The sequence below is a fragment of the Alligator mississippiensis genome, chromosome 3, assembly GCF_030867095.1.
Source record: "Alligator mississippiensis isolate rAllMis1 chromosome 3, rAllMis1, whole genome shotgun sequence".
In the NCBI taxonomy this organism is placed as follows: Eukaryota; Metazoa; Chordata; order Crocodylia; family Alligatoridae; genus Alligator; species Alligator mississippiensis.
In genome coordinates this window covers 187355363-187372578 of record NC_081826.1, presented here as the reverse complement: position 1 = coordinate 187372578, position 17216 = coordinate 187355363, and the positions used below count along the sequence as shown (strand labels likewise).

The following is a 17216-nucleotide window of genomic DNA, read 5'->3' as shown; positions in this document are numbered from 1 at the left end:
CAAGTATATTTATGTCTCCCCACAGCACATAGTACCTTGAATTCCAGTTCCATTCCTGTGACATTCTCTCCTGTTTCAATCTGTGTCAGCTTCTGAATATATGCATACAGGTTTCTGGCTGGCACTTCAGTATTTCCACATGTCACTGCTTCCAGCAGTGCATCATGGATAAAGATGTATTGGTCCTCCGTTTGAACCATGTAATTCCTCTGAGCTCTCATTAGAGTTACGTGGCCATAAATATCTACAGTCTTTTCATGCTTTATTCTCTCTAACATGGCATCTATTACAATGAAACAGCCAGTCCTGCCAACTCCAGCACTAAAAGAAGCAAACAAAGAGACAAAAACTTCAAGGAAAAGAATGTTTTCTCTCATGCAGTTTGTATATCCTTATGGCGCTTAAGGTAACTTCATAGTAGCTAAAGGTTAAGCCTTTGAAGTGACTCTGGGTTGTTCAGTCCCCCATTAATATCAACCTGTATTTGTAGAAGGGGTCATATGTTTGATAGACCTAAATTATTTTAACTCCCATTATGAGGAGTTGAAGTGCTGAGCACCTTGTATGAGGTTCTTGGTATCTTATAGGATTAGGCCTGAAAGTTGCCTAAAATATCTGCAAAGCAACACTTTCTAGAAATACTGCATACATCCTGAAAGAGATAATGGGCAGAGGCTGTATTTTTTAAGGATACCGTCCAATAACGCGACAAATGTAGGTGTTATTACATAATGCAGCAATATATACAATTTATCAAAATGTTGTCTTCTATTTTTCTAGCAAGGCACCGGTTAGTAAACATGAATGTTATATAATATGTCTGATCCTTGGACCTGGATAAGCTGCTCCATAGGAAACTTTATGCTGTTCTACTTTGGATCCTGGGGTTAGTCCTTCATACAGACTGGATTATTATCAGCCCTTCCCTCCAGCCAGGCCACCAATATGAACTTTTTTCATGACTATCAGCTGGTACAGGATCAACTATGTGAGCTTTATACCACAAAAATCCTTACTTTACCACTTGTAAGCCTCCAAAGAGACTGCAAATCAGACCTGAGAAGGCCAGGATCTGGCCCAATATAGATATGCATAGTTATTTGGTAGTTTAAAGAGGCTAGAAAGTAAAAGCAATTCTGAGTGTCAATGTCTAGACTCAGATAATCACATTCACCAAGGAGGGCCTACAATCTCTCTTTCTGAGGGACTCAGCTTTCAAGACACTGCTTAGTGAGCGCCACCGAAGGGACTGTATGTAAACTCAACTACCACTTGCCCAATGGGAGATGAGGGTCTCTGTATATCGCAGAATCACCTTTATCTCGACCTGGCTAAAGCCACACAAAATTCTATTATTTCATTTCTCTGTCAGATGACACCTCAAGCACTGAACTGAGTAAAGAAGCCATTTTATTTGCTTTGCTTCAGGCGTGGATTTCAAGAAGGATGACAAGGAACTGAGACCTCCCTCCAGAAGTATTAAACCCAACTTAAGAGTTATAGACTCAGCTCAGTAACAAAACTCATTTGCAAATGATTTGATTTTTGGGCCAGATTTTAAATTTTCTAATCTTTCAGTATTCAAAGTGTTTATTGTTTTGAATATTCTTTTCATTAGTTACATTTTATGACTCCGGAGTTGCATGTTAAACTAGGGCTGTGCAACTTCTAACTGGCCAGGGCCTACATGCTGCATGGCCTGCACCAGTGTGAACCATGGGTCCCCAGCCAAATTTACATGCACCATGTGTCTGGGAGGCACCCCATTCCCCAGTGTGCACAGATGCACACCCCCCACCCCAACCACCACTGCACCACAGGGGCCGGCAGCACCCACTCTCCCCCCTGTGCTGCGCTGTGTTCAGGCAGTCCCCACCTTGGCTCTCTCACTGCACCATGCTGTAGATGTGGGCTGTGCTGCCCTGCCCCTGGGGTGGAATGAACAGTAGATATAATAGGTTACATTTTAAGAAGGGTGACTGATTTCTTATAGCCTCAATTTGTGTCCACAGTACATGGACCCTCAGTACAACGGGAAATTGGAATCTCTGCACCTCTAACTACCTGATTTTAGGAGAAAATTAGGTAGGGATGCAAAATATGATATAAATAAGTCATATTTGTAGGGACAGATTACACCTATGAAAAGATATGTTGGATCTTAGTCCACTGAAGATTTTCCTAAGAAAATCCTACCTTGATTCCCAGTCTAAAGAGATATAGAAAGAACTCTAGAAGCCCCCAGAGACTGAGATTATGCGACCTAAAAGTGATCTAGAACACTATAGATTGTCACTTACTGTTTTGTCTTTTTTTCCTGACAGCTTATTAGATAAAAATAAATACAATCCCCAAATTTCCACATTAGTTACTAAAGATACAGAATCTTCTCATAGAGAGGCCATTATCATGTGGCCATCTCAAAACTAATGCCAAAAATTCTTTAATTCTTCACAAGACCTCCAGAAACTCTAAACCAAAAGGATCTACCTGTCACCCATATAAGGGGAAATTCAGAAAATACAGCTGTTACTCTCTTATAAGAGAATTTATTTTCAGTAAAATCCCACTAATCTTAAATAACATTAAACATTTCTATTCATCAGTTACCTGGTCCCAGAGGAAGACTCCTTCCAAACAGCAGAGGATTTGAATTAACATAACAAACCTGTCAATCACAAATTTCATGTACATCATTCTAAGGAGCACCTTAACATTAATTGCTGTCCTGGGTTTAAAAGGCAGACTGCTCCTTACTCTGGATCAGAGGAGGTTTCCAGGCAGATGGAACAGCCCATAATTTTGCTAGCTAAATTTATTCACTACATGTATCATGAATTCTGCAGTACAAGAAGTCTGAGCCTGGCAAGCAAAAAATGAAAGAAAAAACTCCAGCACAACTCTGAAGAAATCACAACAAATGACTCCACTTGTATGCCAGACAGGCTTACATGAAGATGTAAACCATTATTTTGTAATTTATGGCCAACTGTTCATCTGTACCATTCTGAAGAGATTAACTACAGTTGTGTGGTTCTTCTAGATTCAGAATCAAAGAAAAGCATTTGACTTTGTGATTTTGAGAGAGGTTTTGCATGTGTGTGGGTTTTTTAAAATTATTATTAATATATACAGGTATCCATATTTCCATGTATAGAAGAAAAAAATTGTTTTTGATAATTTTAAGGATGACTGTGACTGTTATTTATGACTAGTAATACAATTATTCAACTATGCTTTACTTCTTTCTGCTGCAACTGAGACAATTAAACCAGAATTTGGAAAGTATGACACAAGATATGTTATTACTGATTTAAGATGCATCTCTGTTACTTCTCAGTAATGAACTAATGTTTCAGAATAGTGCTTGTAGAACTTACACACCTAGGCAATAGGTCATTACTTGTCTGAAACATGAAAATTTGTTCTGGCCTTTACAGACCAAATAGCAATTCACTGGCCAGTGTTGTAAGAAAATGAACCTATGTAAAAGCCTAATTTTTAAGTAGAGTGGGCATTTTCCACTTCCTCCTCTCATTTCTTGTCCCACAGTCTAGAATGGCTCTTTCAGAAGCAACCTCATACATGGTAGTATCATAGCAGTTCAGCCTACAAGCAGTGTGACTAAGGACGGAAAAATGTGCAACAGAATAGGCATCAATACTCTCCACCAGAGTATTCCTGGTCCAAGTGTAAGAAGACCACCACCTTTTCTAAGGTTTTGATTCATGTGAGGATGTGTAAGCATATAAAGATGTAAGTATCCTAATGTTTCTGATTATAAGAAGGGAGAGCCCACTGCATTCATTACTTAATACCGAGATGCCATGAATCCAGATCTATCTCTACTGAGCTGCTTAGATCCACTAGGTTCCTGACATGTTCTCTCTCTGTTAGGTTTATCCAGCAATCATTTATCTTCCTCATGGTGTTTAGAGTATTCAGACATCCATGCAAATAGGATAAACTGTAACAAGGCTCCATCATACCCAACTGTTTTGAGGCACTGATGCATTTAATACATTCAGCTACTTCAGGATGGCAATAAAACCATCGGTTATCGAGATATTTCACCACCCTTCTTGCAACCAGACCCAACGCTGCATATCCTAGGGTGTCCTGCCCCTACACTATTGGTCGTGGTTCTGAAATGGAATGTGATGAAGTTCAGAAGGTTTGCAATATTGAAGGAAGTCATGTAGCCACTCACTCCAAAGTTTCAAACTATTTGCAAAAAACTTACCATTATGGTGATGCTGCTGGATCAGTCTTTGGGAACTATGCCTACTGCAGTAGCAGCATATGGCGAAGTGGGTGGGGGGCACAGGTGGAGGGTACATGGGCAGGGGTGGGAGGACATACACTATAGGTGGCACGGGAGCGAAAGAATTAAGAGGGGTTAGTAAATTAAGAGGGGAATATTGCCTTCCTCCCTTATTTATTTTTGTTAAAATAAAAATAATAATTTACAGACTCAAATTGTGGCTGGCTACCCCTGGCCACCGTTTGCTGTGAGGGAGGGGTGAGAAGTGAAAGAGGGTAAAAAAATCAAAACACATAGAGGCACCTACTAGCTAAAGGCCAGAACACAGCACCACCTCGTGGTGAAGGGGTTAATTAGAAGTCTTTGGGGTGTCTGGCTGTTTAGACTAAACAAATAGCCTGGGCGGTGTAACTGGGGAGCGCTGCAAAATAACACATCTCCAAGTAGTGTTAGTTTAAGGAGCTAAATGGACTTTTAGAGTGTCAGGAAATCCCAGGTCGTGCAAACACAAATGCAGTTGCATCGATGTAAATGGGAAATATTGTTTCGTCCACACATGCCCTAGGCCAGGGGTGAGCAATTATTTTCAGCGGAGGGCCGTTACTGAGTTTTGGTAAGCCATTGAGGGCCCATGACAGAAAAATTTTCTAAATTTTTTTTAGGGGCCCTGCGGGCTGGATAGAATGGCCACCCCTGCCCTAGGCTCTAAACTCTGACAGAATGCCACATGCAGCATGACATCAAGAAACTTGCTTGGTTGGCACTTACATTCAGGTTTCCCAGATAGGTAGACCTGTAAGTGAGCCCTGAAAGCAAGATGAAGGTAGGGGGCCCTCCAATGTTTCAGTTCCAAAGCAGATGGTTAGGGAACTCATCTGGGAAGCCAGAGAGCTACGTTTTAGATGTCCTTCTCCTAGAGGAAGTGTGAACCTCTGCTTTCCCAGCACAGCACTCTAACTGCAGGGTCACAGGCCAGGCATTTTCCAAGCCCAGCTCCTTTAGAAGCTAGTGACTCCTGTTGTATTTAACCACATTGGGAATAAATGGATGGAGAGAAGCTTAGTTGTGAAATTTCTGCCTCACTTGAAGAAAGGCTCCAGATGAGAATTCAGACCTCCCCTGCCACTTCTTTTCCAGGGCAGCATCCTTTTTACTGAGCCATACATCCTCTGGCTTGTTCTTTTCTTCTTGTCCCCACAGATCTCCCTCTCTTGAGTGCCCAGGAGGCCAGCTTCAAAAGGAAAATCAAAAAATGGCTTGGATATTGCCTGGTATGTGACATGGTGGTTAGAGCACTGTGCTGGGAAGTCTGAAAGATACAGCTTCAAACATCCTGGGGGCAATGTGGTGAATATAGGTCTTTATTTCCCAGGCAAGCGCTTTTACACTCAGATACTGGGGTTAAAATACAGGAGGGTCTGTCTGCTCCTCCAGAATCTAACACCAGTTAGTCATGAGTTTTGAACCATCTACAGTTTTATACCTTACCCATTGGTAGATGTTCACAAGGTTCACACCTTCATAGGGGCATGCACATCCACCTAGCAAATAGCCTACTGTGCATACTCAACCTGGGCATGCAATGTGTGTAGGCACTTACATGTCCTTACTGTCAAGAAGTAAAATTATTATTTTACTTGTCTAAGTGACCCCAAATGACCCTACAATCACAGAAAAGTAGACTTTTCCCCATGGATCTACATGTATCCTGATTCTCACAGACATAGATTACAGGAATGTGAACTTTCTAAACTACAGCTTGCATTCCTATGGTATAGATCTAAATCTTTCAACTAGCCTCCAGTTACTTATACTGCCCAAAGTTTCATCTTTCACACTCCTGAATATTTTACAATTTAGAAACCAGAATCTGATTTTAAAGTGCATGCAAATCTCTTAGAGATGCTGCGAGACCTTGAAAAAAAGAGAAAGAGAAAAAACTTTCAAAATAACATTGCATAAACAGGTTTATACATAATCCTATGTACATCTATTTCTCCCTAAAAGCAGTGTGCATTATGTTCCAACCTGCTGAAATAAATGCAGGGATCAAGGAAAACCAAAACCACAATATTAAAGAGAGAGACTAAGATTTAAGAAAAACATTTCCATTAATCTCTGAACTGTTAGAAGGCACAGATATCTACTTAAGCACTGCTCTCCATTTCAAAAGAGTGAGAACTGATAGTAAGAGACATCGTTCTATTTCATCCACAGGTCAAATGATCTGTAACTCTCCTAAGGGCTCTACTTGAGTTCCCTGAAGTTGAAACCCAGGACATAGGAATGTGGATCCATTATCATTTAATTTTCTTTGAAAAATGGCCAATATAAATGCTTCTGTTTAAAGCAATCACTTAAAAAGATAATATGTATATTTTTATGTCTGTTAGCTTAATTCTACAGCCTAGGCAGTAACAAACTTTACATCACCTATTACCCTGTGAAAAGAAATATCTAGTACAGCTTTGCTAATGACTTCAGAAACAAAAACATTTTCTTATATCTAGGTGACAAAGCAAGATGACATTTAAGTCTTTCTACAATTATCTAGAAGTGACACTGCTTGGTCACTGTTATTTCATCATTAAGAAACTAAACTCTAGTAATCCTGTTTTTTCCACAGTAGGAGCTGCATTTTTGTCTGACTCACCACATTTCCTGACCAACCTTTATTTCACTTTTTATTCTGCCCATCAGTATCAAAGTGCATTTCAAGATTTAAGTTGAAGGGTTAGAATGCCAAAAGAGAATTCATTTCTCTTTGATCCTGGAGAACTAAGCTCAACATCATGGTGATAATGACAGAACCCTATTTGTGCTTATTGTTTTTCATCTTTTCAACAGCCTTCAACCAAAAAAAGCACGATAAGAACAGCACCAATAAACCATCTCTATTTTATCTACTTTCTGCTATTCTGCTTGCCAGGCACAAAGGCTGATTCTCTTATGCCTTAGAAAGGATTATAGTATGGAAACAGCTGTAGGCTGAGAACACCATAATTTCATTCATTATATTTTGAAATCCTTAAACAATCATAGTAACTAATCAGTAGAAAGGAATCAGATTCTAATTATCAAAAGGGGTGGCAGGGGGGGAATGGGGAGGAACCCAAACCAATCCCTTCTCCAAATAATACCAAATCTGCAATTAAAAAAAAAATTGAATAACCTCAATTCCTAGGTAAGATTAGGTGATCTGTTTGCATCCATATACCCAAGGCGAATATTTTTGCCTATTTGCTTTCCACTAAGGATAACGATTCAGCTAAACAGAATCAAAACACAAATTAACTCTACAGTTGTATGAGTTCCTTAGCTCATTTGTACCATTTGAAATTACTGCCAAACTTAAAAGTTGAAGAAATCCTATTTTGGGTAGCAATAGCTAGTATGATGTTTACAAGCTAAAAAACTACACAAAGCCATTAAACAAACATGTCTACTAGGAAATTGTTATTGCTTCAGTATTATCATTCATTCTGTTACAACATTTGTTTTCAATTTCTAAAAAAACAAGCCTGAATCAGTCCCACAAGTTGAAATATGCTTAATGTCCCATGGTGTGATACAGCTACAATGCACGAAAAAGGAAAATTAAGAGACATAAGGGGGCCATTTCACACTAAAATCATTGTATGGATATGTTAAAGGTTGGATTTTTGGATTAATTTGTTGCTGTTTTAATGCTGACCCTTTACTGATGATTTGATGATCTGGCAAAGGCAGGCAATGTAATTACTCATTTTCACAGATCATTTAATTGGAAGAAAGAGAGTAAAATATGGAGCAAAAATCATTTAGGACGTTTTTGACATATATCAGGGGATAATTTGATTGAATATTACAGTTTCAGCTAGAACGAGGCTGGCATTTATGAACTTAAAGTACATAAAACTGAATATGATACGGGAAACGTATAAAAACGTCTGGCATATATGGAAGATCTTTGCATGATTAATTAGATGACAATCCCAGTGAAACTCCATACTAATTTTGACAAAAACACTATTTAGACTGTTCCCCCACCCCCTGGCACCTCTTTTGTGTTATGAAATACAGAACGAATTAGATGTAGTTTAGCCCTGCTCAGGGAGGAAATAGAAAATGGGTAAGAGCAACAAAAACATATATTCTTCCTCAAAGGTGCAAATTTAGCTTAAGTCATATACAGACTTGATGAGAAGGGGTGAATTTCATCCTTTAAACGACACTGGATAGCTATAAGTTGCAACCAATTGATGCATTTCCTAGTAAGCTGTCTTTTTAATTTGTAACTCTAGTAGGACGGCCTTATTACACGGTAATTTTGGGTGGATCTTGGAGCTCTTAACACCTACAGGATGCCTATACATGTGCAGTGAGGCTGCTCTAACGTGCAGTAATTACAGTGCATTGGAGCACATTCAATTAATAGAGTTGGCTGGAGCATGGTAATTACCGCACTTCAGCAGACTCCAGTATCATGTATATCTGTCCTCCCATAGTGAAAAATGGTGGCAGGGGTAGTTTAACTAAAGCTCGCTTGATGAACTTTAGTTAAAGCGCCCCGGCTGCCATTTTTCAGGGCAGGGACCTAGACACACGATGCTGAAGGCGCTTTAAGTAGAGAGGCTCCAAGAGCTGCTCTAATTAAAGTCCCCTCCCACCCTCTTCCACTCCCAGAGCATATGTATAAGTGCCCAGGTGTCCACACATTAATACCCAAAACTAGTTTTAAACACGTGTTAGGTGGCTCAAAGTTATGCCACTCCAGGCAAACATTATCTCTGACCTGCGCTACCCTGCTAATGTTACATTAAGGGGTAGCTAGTCTAGACTACACCTTAGGGTAAATACCCCACTGGCCCCACTAGATCAGGCCAACTGCCCCCTACACTCTCCCCAGCACCGCAGATCCCTACTCAATGTCCCCTTGCCTCCTGCTGCTTACTTGTGGCTGCCTGCTGTATCTGTCCCGGAGGAGGCATCGGGTTAATCTGCCTGCCTGGCTGCTGCTCCAACTGCTGCCACTGTCTGGACTGGGCTCAGCCCAAAGGACAGCTGAAGCCTGGCAGTAGTTCCCTGACTCCTGGCCTGGGAGAGAAAGCACAGACAGCCAAAAGCAGAGTTGGGGAGGATGCAGGAACCCCAATGGCAGCAGGAAAGCCCCAAACTGGGGGAGGGGAAGGAAATCTTAAGTTTCAGTCCTCCAGGCCCTCACTGATCTGAATGTATGGCTGCTCTAAACTCAAGCTAGCACTAACACTGATCAACATTTGTGTGGCTCACAGTGTAATATGAAGATTAGACAGGCCCTGATACTAGTGTCATGTGTAAACTGTGGCATGTATTCTTTAGGTTTAATTGCTTGCCTGACTAACCATGTGAAACATTACTAAGAAGAAAACATCTTTACATGTTTTGGGTCGCACCCAAAGAGTTGTGGTGGATGGGTCGGTCTCGACCTGGAAGGGTGTGGGCAGTGGGGTCCCGCAGGGTTCGGTCCTTGGACCGATACTCTTTAATGTCTTCATCAGTGACTTGGACGAGGGAGTCAAATGTACTCTGTCCAAGTTTGCAGATGACACAAAGCTATGGGGAGAAGTGGACACGCCAGAGGGCAGGGAAGAGCTGCAGGCAGACCTGGATAGGTTGGACAAGTGGGCAGAAAACAACAGAATGCAGTTCAACAAGGAGAAATGCAAAGTGCTGCACTTAGGGAGGAAAAATGTCCAGCACACCTACAGCCTAGGGAATGACCTGCTGGGTGGCACAGAGGTGGAAAGGGATCTTGGAGTCCTAGTGGACTCCAAGATGAACATGAGCCGGCAGTGTGACGAAGCCATCAGAAAAGCCAATGGCACTTTATCGTGCATCAGCAGATGCATGACGAATAGGTCCAGGGAGGTGATACTTCCCCTCTATAGGGCGCTGGTCAGACCACAGTTGGAGTACTGCATGCAATTCTGGGCGCCACACTTCAAAAAGGATGCGGATAACCTGGAAAGGGTCCAGAGAAGGGCAACTCGTATGGTCAAGGGCCTGCAGACCAAGCCCTATGAGGAGAGACTAGAGAAACTGGACCTTTTCAGCCTCCGCAAGAGAAGGTTGAGAGGCGACCTTGTGGCTGCCTATAAGTTCATCACGGGGGCACAGAAGGGAATTGGTGAGGATTTATTCACCAAGGCGCCCCCGGGGGTTACAAGAAACAATGGCCACAAGCTAGCAGAGAGCAGATTTAGATTGGACATTAGGAAAAACTTCTTCACAGTTCGAGTGGCCAGGGTCTGAAACGGGCTCCCAAGGGAGGTGGTGCTCTCCCCTACCCTGGGGGTCTTCAAGAGGAGGTTGGATGAGTATCTAGCTGGGGTCATCTAGACCCAGCACTCTTTCCTGCTTATGCAGGGGGTCGGACTCGATGATCTATTGAGGTCCCTTCCAACCCTAACATCTATGAATCTATGAATCTATGTAGCAGGTGCCCAGCAGCACCTTTAGATAAATATGTCACGAATGCACAAAATCATTACATTTTTACACTTTAATTTAAAAGTGCAATAGTGAAAAAAGATATGCATCCATGATTGCCACTGGAGGATTGTGAGATTTCTTCAGTGGCACAGAAAGGAGAACACAGAGAGAATAAATATTCTCAAAATGGTGTTAATAAATCCCAGCCTAGAGACTGCGGAAGTTTCACAGCAGGTGGTTGCAATGTAAGATACTCTCAAATCAAAAGCCAAACCCTGACCTTGGTTCCCTTACGTGACTTTTATGAAGATTTCCCTTTCAATATTGACCAGGTTTCTGTATATTCTAAGACAGTGCTCGACCTTTTTCCCTGTGGGCCAGATGAGAAGTGTTGTCTGGTCTGCAGGCCAGATTGGGCCCTTAAGTCAGATTTGGGCTCTGCCCAGTGCAGCCTCAGCTGCCCCCCCAAACAGATTTGGCCCTGGGGCCCTGTACAAATCCTGCCTGGTCCCCTGCATGCTGGGATTGATCTTGGGGCTCTGTGCCACCTCCACCAGGCTCTGAGGCACCATATTGTCTTTGTATGACGGGATTTGACCCTGGGATCCCGTAACAGCCATGCACACCATGATTGGGTCACTGTGCCCCACACTGCCTGTGCCCAACCCTGCACATTGAGATAGGGCCTCAGTGTCCTGTGTGCCTGATCCAATGCACAGGGCCCCACTACCCAGCCCATTGAACTCCCCACAGGTCCAGAAAGCAGGGAAGTGATGCTACTACCACTCTCCTGCTTCCAAATAGTTATTTTTGGACCTGTGGGGAGCTCCATGGGCCAAGTGTCATGGTGTGGGGGGCCAGATTTGACCGACAAGCTGGGGGCTGATCACCTCTGTCACTAGCTTCTTTAAATGTATTTACCCCTGCATAAAAGCAGGTATTGTTAGACATACAGAGATGCAGAAGTATATAAGCATTCAGGAAATTAGCAATATTCTGGGGAATACACCCCACAACAGAGCCATCAGCACCCCAGGATCTTACAGCTGCACCTCCAGAAATGTAATATACCTCATCCAATGCACCAAATGCCCTGATGGAAAATACGTAGGAGAGACCAAACAACTGCGCACCAGAATGAATGCACACCGGAAAGCTAACAAAGACAGGAATATGCAATTACCTGTGGGGGCACATTTCTCACAAGAAAACCACTCACTCTCCAATCTCTCAGTCCTAATCCTCAAAGGAAATTTACAGAACACTTCCCAGAGACAAGCCTATGAATTCCATTTCATCAGCTTCCTGGATACTAAAAATCATGGACTAAGTATAGACACTGGATTTATGACACATTATAACCTGCCTGACATCTGACTCCCCAGGTACCTCTCCACTATTCATCCCCCTTCTCTCCCTCTAACCCAGCCTCTCTCTCACCCACTGACTCCTCAATCTACATCTTCACTGACTGCCCATCTTGTATGCATACCAGCCCAGCCTCTGGCTGATTTACTTTTCATTCCATCCAGGAAGAGCACACATCAACTGCTGAAACTTCCTTAGCCTGATGAAAGGTTTTTGAACCTGAAAGCTTGCTTAAATTTTTTTTCCCCCAACTATTTAAGTTGGTCTAATAAAAGATATCAGATTCGCCCAAAGAACCTTGTCTGCCTATGTCCTTAGAACAACACGGCTACAATCTACACCTTTGTAGCCATAATGGTTTTAGCATTCTAGTACAGTGAATAAATATGCTTTTGGATCCCTCCAAGCATAATCTAACATGGACAAAATTTGGCTCACAAACTCTGATTCTTAGCACCACACCAGTTTCTAATCCCAGCTGAATTTCTGGTGGAATATATTTGCTATAATACAATGCTGAATTGGGTCGATGTTGTTAATAACCATTAACATTTCTCATTTCCTAGCTACGAAGTTTCACATGGTGATTACATTTTAACATTTTTCTTTCTCCATAGGATCCAAAACTTGATGAACTACCCTAGAGGGAAAGTTGTCTGAAGAACAGCAATTTTTTTCTGTTGGTAGTAGTTTCAGAATTGCTTTAATGAATGAAATGAAGTTGGACAAAATAAGGATCACAAAAATTCAAATGCCTGAAACACAGCAAAGCAAAATTCATTTAAAAATGACAATCAGAAGCAAAAATCTCTACTAAGTAACAAAACCCAGAAGTATTTTATAAAATGACAAAAAAGAAAAAAAAAAGCACTGGAACATGAATTGGAAAGCATTTATACAAAGATAACAAGAACTATTTTTAAAGCTGCATTTTACTTCTAGAGGCACAGGAAAACAATTTAAAAAAGAGGGCTTTCAGGCTGATTACTTTAAATCAAAATACAGCCTGTTCAAGAGCAGCCAAAAATGTTGTGTAGCCAAGCTGATGAAATGTGTTCCAGTGTACTATGTGTCCATGGATATTTGAGAATATACTGTAGGTACAGCTGGGAAATCTCAGTGATACCCTTGTCCAGCTTTCAGCTATTAGGTTATAAAAATATTTTCACATTTCCTGCAGATGGCTAGATTCTTTTCTTCACTAGTAATTTTAATTCAGAATTCATTATGGACAACTGTTGGCTCTGGTAGTACCTAATTGCTCTTTTACCAGGCTCAGCTGCAAGCAGTCAGATTTCCCTTCCCTTACTGAGTATATTATATATAAACATGGTTGGGAAAAAAGTAACCAATTAACTAAATACATATGGCTAAAATGACTGATTGAGAGTAATGATCAAATAATACATCAAACTACAGGAAAAATCACAGGAAAATAACAGAACTTGTAAGACATGATAATAAAAAGATGGAAAAATTATCCATCGCAACATATATTGATGATTTGAGATAACATGTGGGAAAAAAAGAGATGTTTGGTTTAAAGAATTTTATATAGCATTATTACATTATAATAAGGGGCAGATCATTTAACTCACTGAAAGATCATTAATCTCTTGGAGACTGATATAGCAGAAATGATTTGTAGACATACATACATTCTATACCTCTAGAAACAAGTCAGCAGAAAACCTGGCCAAACCCTAGGGCCGTTTTTGACCCTTTCTCTTTTGCAGAAAACAATTGAGGAGAAGACATGTAAATCACTGAAGCTACTCAAAAAGGATAAAGCAGAATCAGAAAGAGTTGAGAGAGGACAAAAATACCAAAAAAGCTTGCACAGAAGAGTTTAAGAAGGTTAGGAGTGTTGAGTTTAGACGAGGGATGAACAAGGAAGATCACAGTAAAAATGTGTAAATAAAAATGACATTAAAGATGGTCAACTGGTTTCCCACTTCCTCAAAACAAAGGAACATTCAATACAATTAAGGGGCAAGATGTTTTAAAATAAATAGAAATAAATACATCTTATATAATGTGTGAAATGCCCCATCAGAAGACAGTATTAAGGCAAAGAAAAGAATTAAAAATCTGCAGATTCAAAAAAAGAAAGAAAAAAAGACTTGGACGGTTTTGTAAGTCTGCAGCTATTTTTTATTTATGAGAAATAAGCTACAGGTAGCTTAAAGAAGTAAGAGAAGGGATTGAAACCCTCATGCAGCAGGACTATACCAATCACTATCTACTTTCTGTAATAAAGGCTCACACAATAAAAGAAAATTGTCTTTCATTGGAGGTTTTACACTTTCTTCTGAAAGTTCTGAATTTGCTGTTGTCAAAGACAGGATGCTGGCCTGGGGAAGATCATTGATCCTATCTGATATGGCTCTTTATACATTACATTACTGATTTACAAAATTCAGACTTTTACCAGAAATAAAATCTTGATGTATGAAGTCATAGAAGCTCTTTCAGGATTTTAAAACATAATCCAGCCCTGAGTCACAGCATTGGTGGTATAATCCCCTGAACCACAGGCTCAGTGCCAAGCAAAAATGGGTTTATAAACATAAGACTGATTTCATCAAAGGGAACACAACTAGACATTTTTCCTTATTTTGAATCTGCATAAAGTAATACTATTATTATTTGTTATTTATCTACTTTCAAATTTTAACATATGGTTTTAACAATAAATTAATTTCTGCACTTAGAACTAGAATATGTACAGAATAGAGGACAGCTACAATTCAGTATCCATGAAATGCTGGTTTCCTACATAGGAGTCAACACATTAGTTGTTAAAACTTTTGGAGAAACTTGAAAATAGATAAATATCAGACTGGAATAGCATTTTTAAGTGTTCAAAATATCACCAGCAATAGCTTTTTCCTATAAACACCCACCTTGCCTTGCATTTATACTTACCATCATCATTAGGGTTCTACAGTAGATCATATCTATCACCAAGCACAATATTCGGCATTAATAATCAGCACTATAATGCAGTGAATAATCAGCACTCTTGTACTCTCAAATTTTACACAGATAACTAAATGTATGCCTCCAAACAGGGATCTAACTGTCTAAGCTTCTAAGCACCCAGCATTTGTATTGAGGTCAGTGAGAACACAGGAAGGCTTAAAGTCTTGCACCTCAAACCTGTATTTGAAAACTCTAAACTTAGACATTCACAGCAGCACACCTGAGGAGGGGATGGTGTCCACTGAGGCAGCATCCCTTGATACCAACTTGGAGGGGGAGGGGACACACAAAAATAACAGCCACAACTGCCCTCTGAAAGTCCACAACTGTCAGTTTGGGCAGTTTGGAAAGAGTTCAGCGCAGAACAACAAAAATAATTAGGGGTCTGGGAGGAAGACTTGTATGGAAAGGCTAAAAGAACTACGGTTATTTAGACTGGAGAAGAGAGGACTGAAAGGGGGATTTGATAACAGTCTTCAAATACCTGACGAGCAATTATGGAGAAGATGAAGATGGGCTTTTTCCTGTGGCTGCGGGTCAAAGGACTAGGAGCAATGGCCTCAAGCTTCAGCGGGGGAAATTTAGGTTGGAAATCAGAAGGATCTTTCTAACTATAAAGGTGGTCAAGGACTGCAACAGGCTACCTAGAGAAACTGTGGAATCTCCATCCTTGGAAGTGTTCACGAGTAGGTTAGACAGCTGGCTGGGATGGTTTAGTCAGGGATGATCCAGCCTGGAGCAGGGGTCTGGACTAGATCAGTGTTTCTCAACTTGTGGATTGCGACTGAAAAGTGGGTCACAAGAATATATGAAAGAGTTGCAAACAAACTTTAAAAATGGATTCTCCTTTAAAGGAAAAAAACATGGGAAACTGTGGCTTTCCCCTGCAGTTTGGCAGAGCTCCAGCCTGCGAGGGCTGCTTGGGGCTCCCTATGACCCTCCCACACACCCTGACCCACATACCTATCCCCGGCCACACACACTGTGGGGCTGGGGCCTGGGGAAGGCAGTGGGTTGGGAGTGAGAGGTATTGGGCTGGGACTGGCCACTGATGTTTACAAATGGGTTCTGGTACGAAAAAGGTTGAGAACCACTGGACCAGATGACTGCGAGGTCCCTTCCAACCCTATTTTCCTATAATCCTATCATGATCATTTGAAGGATCCATAACTGTTTATGGAAGTAGGCACGTCCACATGTATAGATTCACACTTTCCTCTTATCCAGATGATTCTAGAGTACCAAACACATAACTGACTAACTCTTAAAGAATCTTAAAGGACCATCAGTCTTGGGAAATTTTGAGGCACACCTCAGAAAGTGAGTTTACAGATGATATGAAGCTAACCTTTCAGCTTCTGTTGAGGTAGACTGCCACCCAAGTTGCATCTCATTAAACAAAAACTGAGAAGCAATGTGTTGGTCTTAAAAACTCTTATAAGTGCTAATTATGAATGCTCGTGGCCATTCTCTCAGTATATGGTCAGCTGATTCCTTAACAGCCCAGTAATTAGCTGAAGACATAACATCTATGTGAATGTAACAGAAGACTTCTAATAGTGCCGGACAGCAGCATGATTATCAAAAGTTAGAACAAGGAATTCATGATAGAGAGGCAGTTCTTAGTTTCCTGAAAGAAGAGTAGACTGCTAAGTCACCAAATTTTGGAAGCCTCGGAGTCCTTTGTGAAAAGTACCTAGGGAGATTCAATTTCTCTTGAGTGCTTGATGACTGTCAGCACTGTACTGTCAAAGTCACTGAGATCATTAAGACAGTAAGCATGAAACAAAAGTTAGGAAGCAGAACTAATAGCTATATATTTATACTAGCAGAGATGAAGAATATGTTAAGTATTAAAATTGATAAGTCCCAAAGATTCTTTAACCCAATTTTAAGGAACATTGCTAGACATTTATTACCGATTAGCTTAAAGCAGGGGTGCTCAACCCCCGGCCTGCAGGCTAGATCCTGCTCATGGTGCCTTGTCATCTGGCTCACAAACCAACCCAGCATCACTCACTTGGCCCGTACGGCCATAGGGTTGGCCACCACTGTTTTAAAGGAGAGAAACAACCATGGTATCAGCTGCACTTGGCCTTTCCCTAAGGTTGCAGGGCTATGTTAGGCTGTGGAGAATGTAGCATAT

General features: G+C 41.0%; 1 protein-coding gene across 14 annotated transcripts in view; it reads right to left on the bottom strand.

The window, feature by feature from the left end:
• The window catches only part of PTPRD (protein tyrosine phosphatase receptor type D), a 2106329-nt gene that overhangs the window by 22055 nt on the left and 2067058 nt on the right, over positions 1 to 17216 (bottom strand). For all 14 annotated transcript variants that reach the window (XM_059724729.1, XM_059724732.1, XM_059724733.1 and 11 more), the window contains one exon: positions 36 to 321. In XM_059724729.1, the coding sequence (XP_059580712.1) occupies positions 36 to 321 (286 nt within the window). The remainder of the gene's footprint in view (positions 1 to 35; positions 322 to 17216) is intronic.